Here is a 23,946-nt window from a genome sequence, read left to right on the forward strand (position 1 = left end):
TAAATGGCTTACCCCTTATCCTTAGACTGTGACCCCTGGTTCTGGACTTCCCCAACATTGGGAACATTCTTCCTGCATCTAACCTGTCTAAACCCGTCAGAATTTTAAACGTTTCTATGAGATCCCCTCTCATTCTTCTGAACTCCAGTGAATACAAGCCCAGTTGATCCAGTCTTTCTTGATATGTCAGTCCTGCCATCCCGGGAATCAGTCTGGTGAACCTTCGCTGCACTCCCTCAATAGCAAGAATGTCCTTCCTCAAGTTAGGAGAACAAAACTGTACACAATACTCCAGGTGTGGCCTCACCAAGGCCCTGTACAACTGTAGTAACACCTCCCTGCCCCTGTACTCAAATCCCCTCGCTATGAAGGCCAACATGCCATTTGCTTTCTTAATCGCCTGCTGTACCTGCATGCCAACCTTTAATGACTGGTGTACCATGACACCCAGGTCTCGTTGCACCTCCCCTTTTCCTAATCTGTCACCATTCAGATAATAGTCTGTCTCTCTGTTTTTACCACCAAAGTGGATAACCTCACATTTATCCACATACTTCATCTGCCATGCATTTGCCCACTCACCTAACCTATCCAAGTCACTCTGCAGCCTCATAGCATCCTCCTCGCAGCTCACACTGCCACCCAACTTAGTGTCATCTGCAAATTTGGAGATACTACATTTAATCCCCTCATCTAAATCATTAATGTACAATGTAAACAGCTGGGGCCCCAGCACAGAACCTTGCAGTACCCCACTAGTCACTGCCTGCAATTCTGAAAAGTACCCATTTACTCCTACTCTTTGCTTCCTGTCTGCCAACCAGTTCTCAATCCACGTCAGCACACTACCCCCAATCCCATGTGCTTTTACTTTGCATATTAATCTCTTGTGTGGGACCTTGTCGAAAGCCTTCTGAAAGTCCAAATACACCACATCAACTGGTTCTCCCTTGTCCACTCTACTGGAAACATCCTCAAAAAATTCCAGAAGATTTGTCAAGCATGATTTCCCTTTCACAAATCCATGCTGACTTGGACCTATCATGTCACCTCTTTCCAAATGCGCTGCTATAACATCCTTAATAATTGATTCCATCATTTTACCCACTACTGATGTCAGGCTGACCGGTCTATAATTCCCTGTTTTCTCGCTCCCTCCTTTTTTAAAAAGTGGTGTTACATTGGCTACCCTCCACTCCATAGGAACTGATCCAGAGTCTATGGAATGTTGGAAAATGACTGTCAATGCATCTGCTATTTCCAAGGCCACCTCCTTAAGTACTCTGGGATGCAGTCCATCAGGCCCTGGGGATTTATCGGCCTTCAACCCCATCAATTTCCCTAACACAATTTCCCGACTAATAAGGATTTCCCTCAGTTCCTCCTCCTTACTAGACCTTCTGACCCCTTTTATATCTGGAAGGTTGTTTGTGTCCTCCTTAGTGAATACCGAACCAAAGTACTTGTTCAATTGGTCTGCCATTTCTTTGTTCCCCGTTTTGACTTCCCCTGATTCTGACTGCAGGGGACCTACGTTTGTCTTTACTAATCTTTTTCTCTTTACATATCTGTAGAAGGTTTTGCAGTCTGTCTTAATGTTCCCTGCAAGCTTCCTCTCGTACTCTATTTTCCCTGCCCTAATCAAACCCTTTGTCCTCCTCTGCTGAGTTCTAAATTTCTCCCAGTCCCCTGGTTCGCTGCTATTTCTGGCAAATTTGTATGCCACTTCCTTGGCTTTAATACTATCCCTGATTTCCCTTGATAGCCACAGTTGAGCCACCTTCCCTTTTTTATTTTTACGCCAGACAGGGATGTACAATTGTTGTAGTTCATCCATGCGGTCTCTAAATGTCTGCCATTGCCCATCCACTGTCAGCCCCTTAAGTATCATTCGCCAATCTATCCTAGCCAATTCATGCCTCATACCTTCAAAGTTACCCTTCTTTAAGTTCTGGACCATGGTCTCTGAATTAACTGAATCATTCTCCATCCTAATGTAGAATTCCACCATATTATGGTCACTCTTCCCCAAGGGGCCTCGCACAACGAGATTGCTAATTAATCCTCTCTCATTACACAACACCCAGTCTAAGATGGCCTCCCCCCTAGTTGGTTCCTCGACATATTGGTCCAGAAAACCATCCCTTATGCACTCCAGGAAATCCTCCTCCACTGTATTGCTTCCAGTTTGGTTAGCCCAATCTATATGCATATTAAAGTCACCCATGATAACTGCTGCACCTTTATTGCATGCAGCCCTAATTTCCTGTTTGATGCCCTCCCCAACATCACTACGACTGTTTGGAGGTCTGTACACAACTCCCACTAACGTTTTTTGCCCTTTGGTGTTCTGCAGCTCTACCCATATAGATTCCACATCATCCAAGCTAATGTCCTTCCTAACTATTGCATTAATCTCCTCTTTAACCAGCAATGCTACCCCACCACCTTTTCCTTTTATTGTATCCTTCCTGAATGTTGAATACCCTTGGATGTTGAGTTCCCAGCCCTGATCATCCTGGAGCCACACCTCTGTAATCCCAATCACATCATATCTGTTAACATCTATTTGCACAGTTAATTCATCCACTTTATTACGGATACTCCTTGCATTAAGACACAAAGCCTTCAGGCTTGTTTTTTTTAACACCCTTTGTCCTTTTAGAATTATGATGTAGTGTGGCCCTTTTTGTTTCTTGCCTTTGTTTACTCGACCTTCCACTATTGCTTTTTACCTTTCTACCATCTGTTTCTGACTCCATTTTACTTCGCCCTGTCTCGCTGCATAGGTTCCCATCCCCCTGCCATATTAGTTTAAACACTCCCGAACTGCATTAGCAAATGTTACCCACAGGACGTCAGTTCCAGTCCTGCCCAAGTGCAAACCGTTCCTTTTGTACAGGTCCCACTTCCCCCAGAACTGGTTCCAATGTCCCAGGAATTTGAATCCCTCCCTCTTGCACCACTGCTCAAGCCACGTATTTATTCTAACTATTCTGCTCCCTCTACTCTGATTAGCACGTGGCACTGGTAGCAATCCAGAGATTACTACCTTTGAGGTCCTACTTTTTAATTTAACTCCTAGCTCCCTAAATTCAGCTTGTAGGACCTCTTCCCGCTTCTTGCCTATATCGTTGGTACCTATATGTACCACGACAACTGGCTGTTCACCCTCTCTCTCCAGAATGCTCTGCAGCCGCTCCGAGACATCCTTGACCCTTGTACCAGGGAGGCAACATACCATCCTGGAGTCTCGGTTGCGGCCGCAGGAACTCCTATCTATTTCCTTTACAATAGAGTCCCCTATCACTATAGCTCTTCCACTCTTTTTCCCGCCCTTCTGTGCAGCAGAGCCACCCATGGTGCCATGAACCTGGCTGTTGGTGCCTTCCCCTGGTAAGTCATCTCCCCCAACAGTATCCAAAACGGTATATCTGTTTTGGAGGGAGATGACCACAGGGGACTCCTGCACTACCTTCCTGCTCTTGCCTTGTCTCTTGGTCACCCATCCACAATATTCTCAGCATCGCGCATGCTCCAGAGTGAGTCCATCCGCAGCTCCAGTGCCGCCATGCGGTCTGTCAGGAGCTGCAGCTGGACACACTTCCCGCACACATGGTAGTCAGGAGTGTCCCTGGTTTCCCACATAGCACAGGAGGAGCATGACACGGGTCCGAACTCTCCTGCCATGACTTAACTCTTAAATTAATTTACTTACTAAAATTTACTCAAACACCAAACAGCTACTTAGTAGTTCGCTGCCAATTAAACCAATCTAAAAGTCAGTCAAAAAGAGAGTTATACTTAACAGTCGAACAGCCAATCACTTACCAGCTTGGCTGTGACGTCACCTCTTGATTTCGCACCCCTCTATCTTTGTCTGCAGCTGGTTAGGCTGGTCTCTGAGCCTCCGTCTCCTACTCTCGCACTCCTTATCAGCTGCTCTAGTGTCAGCACTGGTAGGAAAAACAAGACAAAACAGCACCTGCCACCCCCACTTACCCTTAAAACTCACCCACTTACCAAACTCACGAATGCCACTCTATGCTGCTGCACTCCATGCTCTGCATGAGCTGCCTCTTTTTAAACTGTATCTCGGTCAGGTGACTCACTACTGGTCAGTCGTTTACGGAACTGGTTTTAACTAGCTGCTAATTGCCTCCTACTGGAGAATTACCTTGTTTTTCTCTGCCTAAACCTGAAAGATTCCCAACTATTTAACTTTTCCCTTTTAAATTAAACTGCTACTTACTTAGAAGCTACTGGAAATTGCCACTAACAATTTACTCCAGCCTCCAAATGGTTTAAAGAGAATAACCCTTAAAACTCACCCACTTACCAAACTCACGAATGCCACTCTATGCTGCTGCACTCTTTTTTAAAGCCTACTGCACCTGATATTCCCAGGCGGTCTCCCATCCAAGTACCTGACTCTGCTTAGCTGCCAAGATCAGACGAGATCGGGCGTTTTCAGACTAGTGGTCGTAGCGGCAATTGGAACTAAACTTTTGATACTGGTGATTTCTTAACTTGCGCATTGCTAATTTGATTGATAGGCTTGATTGGCACCCCATCCACACCTTAAACATTCACTCCCTCCACTGTGGTTGCAGTGTGTACCATCTACAAGATGCACTGCAGCAACTCACCACAGCTTATTCGGCAGCACTCCCAAACCCGTGATCTCTATCACCTAGAAGGGCAAAGGCAGCGGGCGCATGGGAACACCACCACCTCCAAGTTCCCCTCCAAGTCACACACCATCCTGACTTGGAAATATATCGCTGTTGGGTCAAAATCCAGGAACTCCCTCCCTAGCAGTACTGTGGTACTACCTTCATCACACGGACTGCAGCGGTTCAAGAAATCAGCCTTCTCGAGGGCAATTAGGGATGGGCAATGCTGGCTATGCCAACGACGCTCACATCCTGTGAATACATTTTTTTTAAATACCGTTGTAGTACAGTGAGGAGTGACTCCTGCTTACATTTGGTGGGCAGATGCTCCCAATTAAATATATTTAAAATTTAGAGTGAGCTACTGTGCCATCCATCACAGTGACCAGAGTATAAGAGAACTCATCCATTCCACTTTAACCCCCCAAATAGTGACCTAACACCTGGAGTACTGTGTACAGATCTGGGCACCACACCTTAGAAAGGATATACTGGCCTTGGAATGAGTGCAACGCAGATTCACCAGAATGTTACCAAAGGAGAGATTACATAAATTAGACTTGCATTCTCTGGAATATAGACATTTAAGGGGTGATTTGATTGAGGTTTTTAGGATTTTGAAAATAATTGATAGGATAGATAGAGAGAAAGTATTTCCACTGGTCAGGGAGTCTAGGACAAGCTCTGGAATTCCTTCCCTAAACCTCTCGACCGCTCTCTCATTTAAGATGCTCCTTAAAACCTACCTCTTTGATCCAACTTTTGGACATCTGCATAATATCTTTTATGGTTCAGTGTCAAATTTTATTTGATAACGCTACTGTGAAACACCTTGGGACGTTTTACTATATGAAACACGCTTTACAAATACAAGTTTATGTTTTTATTTCCCGTCATGTCAAAATGTCTTTTCACATCTATTAGGTGATGCTTTTGATCATTTGTTTTTATATTTCCTTTTTACAACATGCATTTCAATTTTGCCAGTATGATTTCTGAAGAGATCTAGCACGAATTGAGTTTGCAACTATATTGTTAATATGTATGAGGTGATATCTGACGAATGTTGCCTGTTTCAGCTCTTACCATGGATATAAGACGATGAAAGATTTTGTGCGGCGCAGACGATGGGCAAGGTAACAGTTGAAATTGAAAGGGTTGGTTACATTAATATTGTAAATCATTCTATTTGGAAAATAAAATGAATTGATGCTCTTTTATCCGCTGACTAGATTTCAGTTTTCTATTGTAAAGGATTAATTGCACTTTTGTTTTTTTAATTCTGTAGAAAATGCAAAATAGTTACCCCGGGTCCCTGGTTTGAGGTTGCACCAATCGCTCTCCGGGACATCTCGCTGATCCCGTGTGTGTCACCGAAGGCAGACAGCGAAGCAGCATTGTGGGCCATCAGCAACAAAGGAGATGTCTTGTGTAGGCTGGGAATAACAAAGCAAAATGCACTAGTAAGGAAACACATTTTAACCTGTCGTAAACAAATCTCCTGTTTATAACAGTCCTTTTTACTTTCAAGCTAAACTTCAACGGATAAGTTGAAGTACCGAACATTAATTCCCAAATGACTAACTGTGGGCATATATCTGAAAGAAGAAACAAGCATGGAAGTGAGTGAAGGCCATCGTGCCCATTCCTCCATGGACCATGCCCAATCCACTCTACCGTGGACCCTACCCAATGCCTTTTCATCTCTAGGGGTAAGGGTTTGGAAAATTGATCCCTGCTCCTCCCGAAAAGGTAACTTAAGTCAAGCTCCAGAGTATCTAACTGTACGTCCTACATTATTCATCCTAACCAGTTACCTTCCGTGGCATAGCTCTCCCATTGTCCCAGCAGTAAAGGAACCGAAACATGGCAACAGCGCATTCAATCATTGCTATATATTCTCATCCTTAACCATTTATCCCGTTACTAAACGGATGTGCACCCAGCTGTTTTTTAAAAAGATGTTAATTTAACTAGGGTTTATTCTATATACTCACTACTCAGAGAAAAAATGTCCTTGCATTTATATAGCATCGGATTGTGTGTTTCCAGACTTCTCAAAGTGCTTCATGTGCAAAAAATGATTTTAAAGCGTAGTCACTGTCACTATGTATGCAAATACATCAGCTGTTTTTGCACACAGAGGTCCCACAAACAGCAATGAGTTCCTATTTTTGGTCATGTTGATTGAAGCAAGAATGTTGATGAGGACACTGGGAGAACTCCACACTCTTTGATTAGTATGGGGTCTTACCGCTCATCAGAACAGAAATTCTGACTGCTTTTATACGAGCAATCACTCCTTGGGGGAGAAATTCAGTCGCGCCTCTGCTGTGGCATTAATCCAGGCGGAGCGGTACTTTTATCGACTTCAAAAAGTTTGCACCTCCCGACCAGAAATTCGTCAGACTCGGTCGAAGAGCTGACGGGCGCTAAATCAGCCGTTGCACACCAGAGTTGGGGGGGCGCTAACGAAAATGCCGGTGCTAAATTTAACCGAGTCATTGCGCATGCACCGAACTCCAATTCAGATCCCGGGAAAAGCCGAGTCTTAAAGTAATGCACCCATTAAAGTTTTCAAAATCACTATTTCTCCAGCTGATCTGTTATTTCTGTCTGCCGCTGCAAACTGGGAGGCTCACGCACCGTGCTGTGTGTAAACGTTGCACTGACTGTGACCTCCCAGGGAAGCGTTTCCTCATCCCTGCAAGCCTGGACCCACTGTCTTCCCAGAAGTTGTTCTTGGCAGCCGTTAAATGAAGCGGCCGCATCTAATTTTCCCACCGGGACGTAAGTGTGCATGTTGCACCAGGAATACGTCAGGATCACACTGATCGTCGGCAGCCGGGCGCTACTGGTTTGTGCCCCCGGTGAGACGGGAATGAATTTTTAGTCGAGGCGCTAAACACTGTGCTCCCAGTCGGTAACCTCCTACGCTCCCATTAACCACCCCGCCCCCCTCTGGCTGCTAACTGAGGCATTGGACAACTGAAAATCCAGCCCTTTATTGTCTTATATAATATTACTACTTGGCCTTTGGATTTTTTTGACCACCTTATTCTAGAAGTTTGCTTACTTTTTTTTTCTTTCGAACTTTTCATTTGTACGGTTTTTGTTAAACTACTTTCTGCTGTGTAAAGTCCTATAATGTTCACCAAGTCCCAATAACAGTTGAGCATCATTTCTCAATAAAGTTGTTGTGATTTCACAATTGTTGCCATTACATGACCATCCTAATCCACTGAGTACACGGAAAGTATTTTCAGCAAATTCCAGCGCAGAAAGCGACACAGAACCTATTAAAGTAGCCATGTAAAATAAAAGTCGTGTGTATTATTAAAACAATATGAAGGAGTATGTTCAAGGCCGTAATGCAATTGCAGGGTTCAGGTGACTATTATAAACCCATGTAGGCTTCACTTTTCCAGTTTGCTGTCATTTGCATCCCTCTGTTTAGATGAAAGAAAGACTTGCATTTATATAGGGCCTTCACGACACCAGGACATCCCAAAGCGCTTCACAGCCAATGACGTACTTTTGAAATGTAGTCACTGTAGTAATGTAACAGCCAATTTGTGCACAGCAAGTTCCCACAATAACCAGATAATCTGTTTTAGTGATGTTCAGGGCATCGGGGAGAACTTTCCCGCTTTTTCTCAAAATAGTTCCATGGGATCGTTTACGTCTGCCTGAGAGGGTGGACAGGGCCTCGGTTTAACGTCTCATCTAAAAGACGCGCCTCCAACAGTGCAGCACTCCCTCATGTGCTCACGTGTTTGGAGTGGGACTTGACCCCATAACCTTCTGACTCTGAGAGGCAAGAGTGCTACCACTATTACTGCTCCCAGCTATCCAGCTCTCTAATGAATTAGCACCATCTGTCTGTAAATGGCTTTGTATGCAACAAACGAAATATCATAGCAAACTAATTTTTCTTTCAGGGAGCTTCATGGCTGCACATCGGTACAGATCAGCCGTTTGTATCGATCTCTATCGGGGGCTTCTATCAGGTTTGGGCCATTGCCAGGGATGGAGCAGCATTCTACCGTGGTTCTGTTTCCCTACAAAACTTTACAGGTAAACACATACTTCAGGAGTTAAAGTCTTGCCAAAGCGGTAAGGTTTTTGTTGAGGAAGCAGTTTATTATTGTACAGGTTCACGATACAGTTGGGTTTCTATAAATGCTTGATATCCTGAATTATGTTTTTTTAACTTGCGCACATCCAAATTTGCATTTAAGGTGATATGTAATGTAAACTTGCTGCAGTCCTCTTTCAGTTTTGAGGAATTGTGTTGACTAGCGGTGTATGTCACTGTGTTTTTAGGTTTTCAGTTGTGGCTCAGTGGGTAGCACTCTCTCTTGCCACTGAATCAATAGGTTGTGAGTTCAAGTCCCACTCCAGGGACTTGAGCAAATAAACCAGGCTCACACTCCTAGTGCAGTACTGAGGGAGTGCTGCATTGTCGGAGGTGCTGTCTTTCGGATGAGACGTTAAACCGAGCCTTTAACTGAACATTTAACTGCATCTCGGGTGGGTGTTCAAGATCCCATGGTACTACTTTGAAGAACAGCAGAGATCTCCCCGGTGTCCCTGGCTAATATTTATTCCTCAACCAATATTACTAAAAACAGGTTATCTGGTCAGTATCACGTTGCTGTTTCTGGGAGCATGCTGTGTGCAAATTGGCTGTCTCGTTTCCCACATTACAACAGTTATTACACTCCAAAAGTACTTCATTGGCTGTAAAATGGTTTAGAACGTCCTGAGGCCATGAAAGGCGCTATATAAACACAAATCTTCCTTTCCTTTCTTTACAGGTGACTGTTGGTACCACATTCCGCCCCCTTCCAAGCAGAAGCTGATACAGGTGTCTGTGGGCCAGACGTCTGTGTATACAGTCGATGAAAACGGTAAGCTGACACACTGTGTGCATTAATTCTGTAATGAAAGACCAACAACACTAAAGCTGCTACATTCTGTATATCATCTTGTGATTTACTGTGATTGAAAGGCTGCATTAGAAGGAGCAGGGTGTGGCAGCCCGGCCCGGAAATCGGCACAGTCCCAGCCTGCAAGACCATCAGCAAGCCGGGGCCATCAGAGGGAGCAGTGTGCGGCGGTATACTACTGCAGGAGGGCGATGGCTGCAAAATCCGGTCGCTGATTGCAATGCGGGCAGGCACAGCAGGAGGGGCAAAGGAGCGGCAAGAGTTTCTAGAAGGAAGTGACCAGGGCCCAGGAGAGGCGTGATTCTGGGGCTCAGAAGAGGCGAGGGCCCAGGGGCAGCACGGCCCAGCCCACACTGCGATATGTGTGCGCACTAGATCCGTGCAGCAGAGCTGGTCTCCAGTCGTCTTGGTTAATTCTTGCCACTGGACCAAGACCTAGCTCTGTCAAGCCCGTGTGGTGGCTGGTGTGCAACGGCCACCCCATGTTAAAAAAATCCACGCACAGGTATCTTCCATCCTTCAGGATGTAGTTCGTGATCTCGAATATTAGGTCCTTCATTGAAACATCTGTGAACTTTTTGACATGGAAGCAAGTCATCATCAATTCGAGGGACCGCCTGTGATGATGATGAAATGGCAACAGCAGAACCATTACCAGCAACTGCTGTATGAGAAAATGGAAGAGGTGGTTATAATCTGAAATTGTTGAACTCAATGTCGAGGTTGTAAAGTGCCTGATCGAAAGAAGAGATACTATTAACTCGAGCCTGCATTGAGCTGATATATTAATAAGCTGACACCAGAAAAACTGCCGGATTGTTGTAAAAACCCAAGAGGTTCACTAATGTCCTTCAGGAAATGGAGTCGGCCACTCCTTACCTGGTTGCCCCACACGTGACTGCAGTCCCACACTACATGGATAACTCTTGATGCCCTCGGGGTAACTAATGATGGGCACTGAATGCTGCTTTGTCAGTGTCGCCCACATCCCAGGAACAAAGAGAAACTGTTTCCACTGGCAGGTGCGTCGGTATCTAGAGGACACAGATTTAAGGTGATTGGCAAAAGTACCAGAGGCGACATGAGGAAACATTTTTTTTACCGAGTTATGTGCTGGATTGCACTGTCTGAAAGGGAGTTGGAAACAGTTTCAATAATAACTTTCAAAAGAGAATTGAATAAATACTTGAAGGAGAAAGCATTTTGCAGTGCCGTGGGGAAAGAGCAGGGGAGTGGGACTAATTGGACAGCTCTATCAAAGAGGCATTATGGGCTGAATGGCCTCCTCCTGAACTGTATCATTCTAAACATATATATTAAAAATAAGAATCTGAGCCACACAGTGTAAACAATACAGAACCAAGCTCAAGCTTGTATTGGTTTCACACACATAGCTGCATAAGGGACTGCCTGCAGTTTTCAGCATTGCCACAAGTCTTGTGTTGAAGGAAGGGGTGAAATTTGCTTTGTGTGCAGTACCTGGACGTGTGGTTTGTATGAATCACCCTAAAAATCTTATTTCTTTGTGATGCATTGGTAACTAGTGGCAACTTGTGTGACTACTCAGAAATGTCAAATGTCAGTCACTTGTGTATTGCCATATGTGGCCCTCCACCCTTCTGTTCTCCCGGGTGCAAAATCAAGCTGGATCAGATAACCTTCTGGGACACAATGGTACAGCGCAGAAGGAGGCCATTTGGCCCAGCGTGCCTGTGCTGGCTCTCTGAAAAACCTATCCAATTAGTCCTATTCCCCTGCCCCTTCTCCATAACCTTGCCAATTTCTCCCCTTCCAGTATTTATTCAATTATTTTTTGAAAGTTACTATCGAATCTGCTTCCACTGCCCTTTCAACTAGTAATATAAATCATTTTTTTAAATGAAATGGGGAACTAGAATGGGATTGGTATAAGAACATAAGAAATAGGAGCAGTTGTCAGCCATTTGGCCCAAGTCTGCTTCGCCATTCAATAAGATCATGGCTGATTGATCTTGGGCTCAGCTCCGCTTCCTCATCCACTCCCCTTATCGTCCAAAAATCTGTCTAACTCCACCTTAAATATATTCAATGACCCAGCCTCCACAGCTCTCTGGGGCAGAGAATTCCACAGATATATGACCCAGAGAAGAAATTCCTCCTCATCTCAGTTCTAAATGGGCGACCCCTTATTCTGAAACTATGCCCCCTAGTTCTAGACTCCCCCACGAGGGGACACATCTTCTCTACATCTACCCTGCCGAGCCCCCTCATTATCTTATATGTTTCAAAAAGATCACCTCACATTCTTCTAAACTCCAATGTGTAAAGGCCCAACCTGCCCAACCTTTCTTCATAAGTCAACCATTTCATCTCAGGAATCAACCTATTGAACCTTCTCTGAACTGCCTCCAATGCAAGTATATCCCTCCTTAAATAAGGAGACCAAAACTATACGCAGTACTCCAGGTGTGACCTCACCAATACCCTGTACAGTTGTAACAGGACTTCTCTGCTTTTATACTCTATCTCCCTTGCAATAAAGGCCAACATTCCATTTGCCTTCCTGATTACTTGCTGTACCTGCATAATAACTTTTTGTGTTTCATGCACAATGACCCCCAGATCTCTCTGTACTGCAGCATTTTGTAATCTCTCTCCATTTAAATAATAATGTGCTTTATTATTTTTCCTGCCAAAGTGGATAACCTCACACTTTCCCACATTATACTCATCTGCCAAATTTTTGCCCACTCACTTAGCCTGTCTATATCCCTTTGCAGATTCTTTGTGTCCTCCTCAAAACTTGTTTTCCCACCCATCTTTGTATCATCAGCAAACTTGGCTACTTTACACTCGGTCCCTTCATCCAAGTCATTAATATAAATTGTAAACAGTTGAGGCCCCAGCACTGATCTCTGTGGCACCCCATTAGTTACCGTTTGCCAACCGGAAAATGACCCATTTATCTCGACTCTCTGTTTTTTGTTAGTTAGCTCTATCCATGCTAATATATTACCCCCAACCCCATGGGCTCTTATCTTGTGGAGTAACCTTAGATGTGGCACCTTATCGAATGCCTCCTGGAAATCCAAATACACCACATCCACTGGTTCCCCCTTATCCACCCTGCTCATTACATCCTCAAAGAACTCAAGCAAATTTGTCAAACATGATTTCCCTTTCATAAAACCATGCTGACTCTGCTTGATTGAATTATGCTTTTCCAAATGTCCTGCTACTGCTTCCTTAATAATGGACTCCAGCATTTTCCCAACGACAGATGTTAGGCTAACTGGTCTATAGTTTCTTGCTTTCTGTCTCCCTCCTTTTTTAAATAGCGGCATTACATTTGCAATTTTCCAGTCTGCTGGGATCTCTCCAGAATCCAAGGAATTTTGGTAGATTGCAACCAATGCCTCCACTATCTCTTTTAAGACCCTAGGATGCAGGCCATTAGGTCCAGGGGACTTGTCCACCTTTAGTCCCATTATTTTACCATACTTTTTCTTTACTGATAGTGATTGTTTTAAGTTCCTCCCTCCCTATAGCCCCTTGATTATCTGCCCCGCTTGCCCCTCTATTATTGGGATGTTTTTAGTGTCTTCTACCGTGAAGACTGATACAAAATATTTGTTCAAAGTCTTTGCCATTTCCCTAAAGTATTTTTTTAATATATATATATGTAGATAGATAGATATAGATATAATATATACAAGAGAAAGATTTTACTGAGCATTACTATTCTGCAGGGTGAAAAGTTGAATTATCCTAAATTATTGGTGCTTTTATTCTAGGTAATTTATGGTTTCGCCAAGGTATTGCTCCAAGTTATCCACAGGGATCAGGCTGGCAACACGTTTCTACTAATGTTCGCAAAGTGTCTATTGGTCCTCTTGATCAGGTCAGTGCTTTCTGATGTGTAAACGTCCATTGTGGTTGTTCATTTACATTACGTTCCATACCAATAGCAGGAACTTGTATCACCTTAGAAAATGCTGGGAAACACTCAGCAGGTCAGGCAACATCGGCAGAGAGAGAAACAGAGTTAATGTTTCAGGTCGGTGATGAAAGGTCATCGACCTGAATTGTTTATATAGAATTACACAGGGGCCGAAATTGATGGCCTTACCGCCCACATTCCTCCTCGAGTTGCGCCCTGTGCCAGTTTCGATTTGGGCTGGAGCGGGCGGGAGGGAGAGCTGCTGGGAACCGCTCGCTGACGTCAGCGGACGACCGAGTGGCGTAAGTGGATTCCCGCTCACCGAGATGCCAGATTGGTGTGGGCGGGAGTCGGCGTCAGAACGGGGGTGGACCTCTGCGAGGAGGCTGGTCTGTCCCCGACGGTAGGTATGAAGAGCTGAAAAAAAAGGTTAATAAACAATTTTTTACAAATTTTCTTTACAGCGACTTATCTTGATGGGGTCCCCTGAAGGTCTTCCAATGTTTTTTTAAAAAAAATGTTTTTGATGCTTTTTATTTGAAGCTCTTCGACCCTCCATGGGCCCGACTCCATCCTCGGCGACACTTGGGTGGCAAGCGCCTCTGCCGCCGAGAATGAGAACTGCCGCCCAGATTGACGGCGTAAGTCCCTCTTTTGCCGCCGGCCGCCCTTCCTTTCAAGGACCGTTTTTGTCAAAAACCCTGGCCTGAGTACCATCGGATATCTCGGCGGCCATCAGCAGTCCTTTGGGCGGCCCTTGCCCTTCACCAATTTCAGCCCCATCGAGTCTACAGCACAGAAACAGGCCTGTCAGTCAAGTGGTTTCTGCCGGTGTTTATGCTCCACACAAGCCTCCTCCCACCCCTCTTCATCTAACCCCATCAGTTTAACCTTCTATTCCTTTCTCCCTCATATGTTTATTTAGCTTAGGGTGACCATATTTTCTAAACCATATCCGGGGATACACAATGGGAAAACAGCAAAACAGCCAGGATGGAAATGTAGGCTGCATAATGTAGCGAGGCAAAGATTTGTAGCAGCTGATATTGTAACCGTTGCACATACATCATCAACATCATCGGTGGTCCCTCGAACGAGGATGACTTGCTTCCACATGAGTTCACAGGTGTTTCAATGAAGGACCCGATGTTCCAGTCCTGAACTCCAATTGAGGGGGTGGAAGATGCCTGTGCGTGGATTTTTTTAACGTGGGGTGGCCGTTGCACACCAGCCACCACACGGGCTTGACAGAGCTAGGTCTTGGTCCAGTGGCAAGGGTTAACCAGGACGACTGGAGACCTGCTCTGCTGCATGGATCTAGTGCGAACACATATCGCAGTGTGGGCTGGTTCCCCTGTCTCCCATTTACTGGTGCCCCTCCCTATCCCCCATTTACTGGTGCCCCTCCCTGTCATAGGAACACAACAACAGGAGGCCATTCAGCCCCTCGAGCCTGTTCCGCCATTTAATGAGATCATGTATTTAAATATATGTGTGTGTGTATATGTATGTGTGTATATTAAAAAAAAGTTGTGTTTATCTATATGAAACACTTGCCTTTATATAGATCACCTGACATCTCAAAGCGCTTTACATTCGTCACTGTTGTAATGTGGGAAACACGGCAGCCAATTTGCGCACAAGCAACTCCCACAAACAGCAATGTGATAATGACCAGATAAATTGTTTTGCACACACTACACATGCAAAACCACACGAGCATGTAATTACCGCGGATGTGACGTCACATTGTTGAAGCGCATGCAGACACTGTTTATGAATGATACAGTAACACTGCTCAGGGACGTCAGTTTTTCATACCCACTGTCTATACGGCATAGTCAGATAATCATTCTTCACATCGCTGCCCATGGCATTTATTTTTCACAGATTGCTGTGCTATCTGCATGTTTCAAGAAAAGATTAGGGGTGGGGGGGTCTCACACACAGTGAGGTGGGGGGGGGGGCGGTCACACACACAGTGAGAGGGAGTGGTCACACACAGTGAGAGGGGGTGGTCACACACACAGTGAGAGGGGGTGGTCACACACACAGTGAGAGGGGGGGGTCACACACACAGTGAGAGGGGGGGGTCACACACACAGTGAGAGGGGGGGGGTCACACACACAGTGAGAGGGGGGGTCACACACACAGTGAGAGGGGGGGGTCACACACACAGTGAGGGGGGTCACACACACAGTGAGAGGGGGGGGGTCACACACACAGTGAGGTGGGGGGGGGGGTGGTCACACACACAGTGAGAGGGGGTGGTCACACACACAGTGAGAGGGGGTGGTCACACACACAGTGAGAGGGGGGGGGTCACACACACAGTGAGAGGGGGGGGTCACACACACAGTGAGAGGGGGGGGGTCACACACACAGTGAGGGGGGTGGTCACACACACAGTGAGAGGGGGGGGGGTCACACACACAGTGAGGGGGGGTCACACACACAGTGAGGGAGTGGTCACACACACAGTGAGAGGGGGGGGGTCACACACACAGTGAGGGGGGTGGTCACACACACAGTGAGGGGGTGGTCACACACACAGTGAGAGGGGGGGGGTCACACACACAGTGAGGGGGGGTCACACACACAGTGAGGGGGGTGGTCACACACACAGTGAGAGGGAGTGGTCACACACACAGTGAGAGGGGTGGTCACACACACAGTGAGGGGGGTGGTCACACACACAGTGAGAGGGGTGGTCACACACACAGTGAGGGGGGGTCACACACACAGTGAGAGGGGTGGTCACACACACAGTGAGGGGAGTGGTCACACACACAGTGAGGGGGGGTCACACACACAGTGAGGGGAGTGGTCACACACACAGTGAGGGGGGGGTCACACACACAGTGAGAGGGGGTGGTCACACACACAGTGAGAGGGGGTGGTCACACACACAGTGAGAGGGGGTGGTCACACACACAGTGAGAGGGGGGGTCACACACACAGTGAGAGGGGGGGGTCACACACACAGTGAGAGGGGGGGGTCACACACACAGTGAGAGGGGGGGGTCACACACACAGTGAGAGGGGGGGTCACACACACAGTGAGAGGGGGGGTCACACACACAGTGAGAGGGGGGGTCACACACACAGTGAGAGGGGGGGGTCACACACACAGTGAGGGGGGGTGGTCACACACACAGTGAGGGGAGTGGTCACACACACAGTGAGAGGGAGTGGTCACACACACAGTGAGGGGGGGGGGGGTCACACACACAGTGAGGGGAGTGGTCACACACACAGTGAGAGGGGGGGGTCACACACACAGTGAGGGGGGGTGGTCACACACACAGTGAGGGGAGTGGTCACACACACAGTGAGAGGGAGTGGTCACACACACAGTGAGAGGGAGTGGTCACACACACAGTGAGGGGAGTGGTCACACACACAGTGAGAGGGGGGGTCACACACACAGTGAGAGGGGGTGGTCACACACACAGTGAGGGGAGTGGTCACACACACAGTGAGAGGGAGTGGTCACACACACAGTGAGGGGGGGGGGGTCACACACACAGTGAGGGGGGGTCACACACACAGTGAGGGGAGTGGTCACACACACAGTGAGAGGGAGTGGTCACACACACAGTGAGGGGAGTGGTCACACACACAGTGAGGGGGGTGGTCACACACACAGTGAGAGGGGGTGGTCACACACACAGTGAGGGGGGTGGTCACACACACAGTGAGAGGGGGGGGTCACACACACAGTGAGAGGGGGGGTCACACACACAGTGAGGGGGGTGGTCACACACACAGTGAGGGGAGTGGTCACACACACAGTGAGAGGGGGTGGTCACACACACAGTGAGGGGGGGGGGTCACACACACAGTGAGAGGGGGGGTCACACACACAGTGAGAGGGGTGGTCACACACACAGTGAGGGGAGTGGTCACACACACAGTGAGAGGGAGTGGTCACACACACAGTGAGAGGGGGGGTCACACACACAGTGAGAGGGGGGGTCACACACACAGTGAGGGGGGGTCACACACACAGTGAGAGGGAGTGGTCACACACACAGTGAGAGGGGGGGTCACACACACAGTGAGGGGGGGTCACACACACAGTGAGGGGAGTGGTCACACACACAGTGAGGGGAGTGGTCACACACACAGTGAGAGGGGGTCACACACACAGTGAGAGGGGGTGGTCACACACACAGTGAGGGGAGTGGTCACACACACAGTGAGAGGGAGTGGTCACACACACAGTGAGAGGGGTGGTCACACACACAGTGAGGGGAGTGGTCACACACACAGTGAGAGGGGGTCACACACACAGTGAGAGGGGGCGGTCACACACACAGTGAGAGGGGGTGGTCACACACACAGTGAGGGGAGTGGTCACACACACAGTGAGAGGGAGTGGTCACACACACAGTGAGAGGGAGTGGTCACACACACAGTGAGGGGAGTGGTCACACACACAGTGAGAGGGAGTGGTCACACACACAGTGAGGGGAGTGGTCACACACACAGTGAGAGGGGGGGTCACACACACAGTGAGGGGGGTGGTCACACACGCAGTGAGGGGAGTGGTCACACACACAGTGAGAGGGGGGGGGTCACACACACAGTGAGAGGGGGGGGTCACACACACAGTGAGGGGAGTGGTCACACACACAGTGAGAGGGAGTGGTCACACACACAGTGAGGGGAGTGGTCACACACACAGTGAGGGGGAGTGGTCACACACACAGTGAGGGGAGTGGTCACACACACAGTGAGAGGGAGTGGTCACACACACAGTGAGAGGGGGGGTCACACACACAGTGAGGGGGGGTCACACACACAGTGAGGGGAGTGGTCACACACACAGTGAGGGGAGTGGTCACACACACAGTGAGAGGGAGTGGTCACACACACAGTGAGAGGGGGGGGTCACACACACAGTGAGAGGGGGGGGGTCACACACACAGTGAGGGGAGTGGTCACACACACAGTGAGGGGAGTGGTCACACACACAGTGAGGGGAGTGGTCACACACACAGTGAGAGGGGGGGGTCACACACACAGTGAGGGGAGGGTCACACACACAGTGAGGGGAGTGGTCACACACACAGTGAGAGGGGGGGGTCACACACACAGTGAGAGGGGGGGGTCACACACACTGTGAGAGGGGGGGTCACACACACAGTGAGAGGGGGGGGTCACACACACAGTGAGAGGGGGGGGGTCACACACACAGTGAGGGGAGTGGTCACACACACAGTGAGGGGAGTGGTCACACACACAGTGAGGGGAGTGGTCACACACACAGTGAGAGGGGGGGGTCACACACACAGTGAGAGGGGGGGGTCACACACACAGTGAGAGGGGGGGGTCACACACACAGTGAGAGGGGGTGGTCACACACACAGTGAGGGGGGGTCACACACACAGTGAGGGGAGTGGTCACACACACAGTGAGAGGGGGGGGGTCACACACACAGTGAGAGGGGGTGGTCACACACACAGTGAGAGGGGGTGGTCACACACACAGTGAGAGGGGGGGGTCACACACACAGTGAGAGGGGGGGTCACACACACAGTGAGAGGGGGGGGTCACACACACAGTGAGGGGAGTGGTCACACACACAGTGAGGGGAGTGGTCACACACACAGTGAGAGGGGGGGGGTCACACACACAGTGAGAGGGAGTGGTCACACACACAGTGAGAGGGGGGGGGGTCACACACACAGTGAGGGGGGGGTCACACACACAGTGAGGGGAGTGGTCACACACACAGTGAGAGGGAGTGGTCACACACACAGTGAGAGGGGGGGGGTCACACACACAGTGAGAGGGGGGGGTCACACACACAGTGAGGGGAGTGGTCACACACACAGTGAGAGGGAGTGGTCACACACACAGTGAGGGGAGTGGTCACACACACAGTGAGAGGGAGTGGTCACACACACAGTGAGGGGAGTGGTCACACACACAGTGAGTGGGGGGGGTCACACACACAGTGAGTGGGGGGGGTCACACACACAGTGAGGGGAGTGGTCACACACACAGTGAGAGGGAGTGGTCACACACACAGTGAGAGGGGGGTCACACACACAGTGAGAGGGGGGGGTCACACACACAGTGAGAGGGGGGGGTCACACACACAGTGAGAGGGGGGGGTCACACACACAGTGAGAGGGGGGGGTCACACACACAGTGAGAGGGGGGGGTCACACACACAGTGAGAGGGGGGGTCACACACACAGTGAGGGGAGTGGTCACACACACAGTGAGAGGGGGGTCACACACACAGTGAGAGGGGGGGGTCACACACACAGTGAGAGGGGGGGGGTCACACACACAGTGAGGGGAGTGGTCACACACACAGTGAGAGGGGGGGTCACACACAGTGAGAGGGGTCACACACACAGTGAGAGGGGGGGGGTCACACACACAGTGAGAGGGGGTGGTCACACACACAGTGAGAGGGGGGGTCACACACACAGTGAGGGGGGGTCACACACACAGTGAGGGGGGGTCACACACACAGTGAGGGGGGTCTCACACACAGTGAGAGGGGGGGTCACACACACAGTGATAGGGAGTGGTCACACACACAGTGAGAGGGGGGGGTCACACACACAGTGAGAGGGGGGGGGTCACACACACAGTGAGGGGAGTGGTCACACACACAGTGAGAGGGGGGGTCACACACAGTGAGAGGGGGGGTCACACACACAGTGAGGGGAGTGGTCACACACACAGTGAGAGGGGGGGTCTCACACACACAGTGAGAGGGGGGGTCACACACACAGTGAGGGGGGGGGTCACACACACAGTGAGGGGGGGGGTCACACACACAGTGAGGGGGGGGGTCACACACACAGTGAGGGGGGGGTCACACACACAGTGAGGGGGGGGTCACACACACAGTGAGGGGGGGGTCACACACACAGTGAGGGGGGGGTCACACACACAGTGAGAGGGGGGGGGTCACACACACAGTGAGGGGGGGGGGTCACACACACAGTGAGGGGGGGGGGTCACACACACAGTGAGGGGGGGGTCACACACACAGTGAGAGGGGGGGGTCACACACACAGTGAGGGGAGTGGTCACACACACAGTGAGAGGGGGGGGTCTCACACACACAGTGAGAGGGGGGGGTCACACACACAGTGAGGGGGGGGTCACACACACAGTGAGGGGGGGGGTCACACACACAGTGAGGGGGGGTCACACACACAGTGAGAGGGGGTCACACACATAGTGAGGGGGGTGGTCACACACACAGTGAGAGGGGGGGGTCACACACACAGTGAGGGGGGGTCACACACACAGTGAGGGGGGGTCACACACACAGTGAGAGGGGGTGGTCACACACACAGTGAGGGGGGGGTCACACACACAGTGAGAGGGGGGGTCACACACACAGTGAGAGGGGGGGGTCACACACACAGTGAGAGGGGGGGGTCACACACACAGTGAGAGGGGGTCACACACACAGTGAGGGGGGGGTCACACACACAGTGAGGGGGGGGGTCACACACACAGTGAGAGGGGGGGGTCACACACACAGTGAGAGGGGGTGGTCACACACACAGTGAGAGGGGGTCACACACACAGTGAGGGGGGGGTCACACACACAGTGAGGGGGGGGGTCACACACACAGTGAGAGGGGGTGGTCACACACACAGTGAGAGGGGGTCACACACACAGTGAGGGGGGGGGTCACACACACAGTGAGGGGGGGGGTCACACACACAGTGAGGGGGGGGGGTCACACACACAGTGAGAGGGGGTCACACACACAGTGAGGGGGGGGTCACACACACAGTGAGGGGGGGGTCACACACACAGTGAGAGGGGGGGGTCACACACACAGTGAGGGGGGGGGTCACACACACAGTGAGGGGGGGGGTCACACACACAGTGAGGGGGGGGGTCACACACACAGTGAGGGGGGGGTCACACACACAGTGAGGGGGGGGGGTCACACACACAGTGAGAGGGGGGGGTCACACACACAGTGAGAGGGGGTCACACACACAGTGAGGGGGGGGGGTCACACACACAGTGAGGGGGGGGGTCACACACACAGTGAGAGGGGGGGGGTCACACACACAGTGAGGGGGGGGGTCACACACACAGTGAGAGGGGGGGGTCACACACACAGTGAGAGGGGGGGGTCACACACACAGTGAGAGGGGGTCACACACACAGTGAGGGGGGGGGGGTCACACACACAGTGAGGGGGGGGGTCACACACACAGTGGGGGGGGGGTCACACACACAGTGAGGGGGGGGGGGGTCACACACACAGTGAGAGGGGGGGGTCACACACACAGTGAGAGGGGGGGTCACACACACAGTGAGGGGGGGGTCACACACACAGTGAGGGGGGGGGTGGTCACACACACAGTGAGAGGGGGGTCACACACACAGTGAGGGGGGGGTCACACACACAGTGAGAGGGGGGGGTCACACACACAGTGAGGGGGGTCACACACACAGTGAGAGGGGGGGGGTCACACACACAGTGAGGGGGGTCACACACACAGTGAGAGGGGGGGGGTCACACACACAGTGAGAGGGGGTGGTCACACACACAGTGAGAGGGGGGGGTCACACACACAGTGAGAGGGGGGGGTCACACACACAGTGAGAGGGGGGGTCACACACACAGTGAGAGGGGGGGGTCACACACACAGTGAGAGGGGGGGGGTCACACACACAGTGAGGGGAGTGGTCACACACACAGTGAGAGGGGGGGGTCTCACACACACACTGAGAGGGGGGGGGTCACACACACAGTGAGGGGGGGGTCACACACACAGTGAGGGGGGGGTCACACACACAGTGAGGGGGGGGTGGTCACACACACAGTGAGAGGGGGGGGGTCTCACACACACACTGAGAGGGGGGGGGTCACACACACAGTGAGGGGGGGGTCACACACACAGTGAGGGGGGGGTCACACACACAGTGAGGGGGGGGTGGTCACACACACAGTGAGAGGGGGGGGTCACACACACAGTGAGAGGGGGTGGTCTCACACACAGTGAGGGGGGGGGGTCACACAAACAGTGAGGGGGGGTCACACACACAGTGAGAGGGGGGGTCACACACACAGTGAGGGTGGGTCACACACACAGTGAGAGGGGGGGGTCACACACACAGTGAGGGTGGGTCACACACACAGTGAGAGGGGGGTCACACACACAGTGAGAGGGGGGGGTCACACACACAGTGAGAGGGGGGGGTCACACACACAGTGAGAGGGGGGGGTCACACACACAGTGAGGGTGGGTCACACACACAGTGAGAGGGGGGGGTCACACACACAGTGAGGGGGGGTCACACACAGTGAGGGTGGGTCACACACACAGTGAGGGTGGGTCACACACACAGTGAGAGGGGGGGGGTCACACACACAGTGAGAGGGGGGGTCACACACACAGTGAGAGGGGGGGTCACACACACAGTGAGAGGGGGGGTCACACACACAGTGAGGGGGGGGGTCACACACACAGTGAGGGGGGGTCACACACACAGTGAGGGGGGATCACACACACAGTGAGGGTGGGTCACACACACAGTGAGAGGGGGGGGTCACACACACAGTGAGGGTGGGTCACACACACAGTGAGAGGGGGGGGGTCACACACACAGTGAGAGGGGGGGGGTCACACACACAGTGAGGGTGGGTCACACACACAGTGAGGGGGGGGGTCACACACACAGTGAGGGTGGGTCACACACACAGTGAGAGGGGGGGGTCACACACACAGTGAGGGTGGGTCACACACACAGTGAGGCGGGGTCACACACACAGTGAGGGTGGGTCACACACACAGTGAGGGGGGGTCACACACACAGTGAGGGTGGGTCACACACACAGTGAGAGGGGGGGGTCACACACACAGTGAGGGGGGATCACACACACAGTGAGGGGGGGGTCACACACACAGTGAGGGGGGGTCACACACACACAGTGAGGGGGGGGTCACACACACACAGTGAGGGGGGGGTCACACACACAGTGAGGGGGGGTCACACACACAGTGAGGGGGGGGTCACACACACAGTGAGGGGGGGTCACACACACAGTGAGGGGGGGTCACACACACAGTGAGGGGGGGGGTCACACACACAGTGAGGGGGGGGTCACACACACAGTGAGAGGGGGGGTCACACACACAGTGAGGGGGGGGTCACACACACAGTGAGGGGGGGGTCACACACACAGTGAGGGGGGGGTCACACACACAGTGAGAGGGGGGGGGTCACACACACAGTGAGAGGGGGGGTCACACACACAGTGAGAGGGGGGGTCACACACACAGTGAGGGGAGTGGTCACACACACAGTGAGGGGGGGGTCACACACACAGTGAGAGGGGGGGGGTCACACACACAGTGAGAGGGGGGGTCACACACACAGTGAGGGG

The 23,946-nt window shown here is 51.0% G+C and overlaps 1 protein-coding gene across 3 annotated transcripts in view; it reads left to right on the top strand.

Moving 5' to 3' along the window:
* Positions 1–23,946, top strand: part of tecpr1a (tectonin beta-propeller repeat containing 1a) — a 125,500-nt gene that overhangs the window by 70,754 nt on the left and 30,800 nt on the right. For all 3 annotated transcript variants that reach the window (XR_011596801.1, XM_070900768.1, XM_070900767.1), the window contains exons 19-23: positions 5,756–5,812; positions 5,965–6,139; positions 8,618–8,753; positions 9,497–9,589; positions 13,402–13,508. Coding sequence is in view for 2 of the 3 variants with exons in the window: in XM_070900768.1 (XP_070756869.1) it covers positions 5,756–5,812; positions 5,965–6,139; positions 8,618–8,753; positions 9,497–9,589; positions 13,402–13,508 (568 nt within the window). In the remaining variant the exon portion in view is untranslated. The remainder of the gene's footprint in view (positions 1–5,755; positions 5,813–5,964; positions 6,140–8,617; positions 8,754–9,496; positions 9,590–13,401; positions 13,509–23,946) is intronic.

The sequence above is a fragment of the Pristiophorus japonicus genome, chromosome 15 (genome assembly GCF_044704955.1).
Source record: "Pristiophorus japonicus isolate sPriJap1 chromosome 15, sPriJap1.hap1, whole genome shotgun sequence".
Lineage (NCBI taxonomy): Eukaryota > Metazoa > Chordata > Chondrichthyes > Pristiophoridae > Pristiophorus > Pristiophorus japonicus.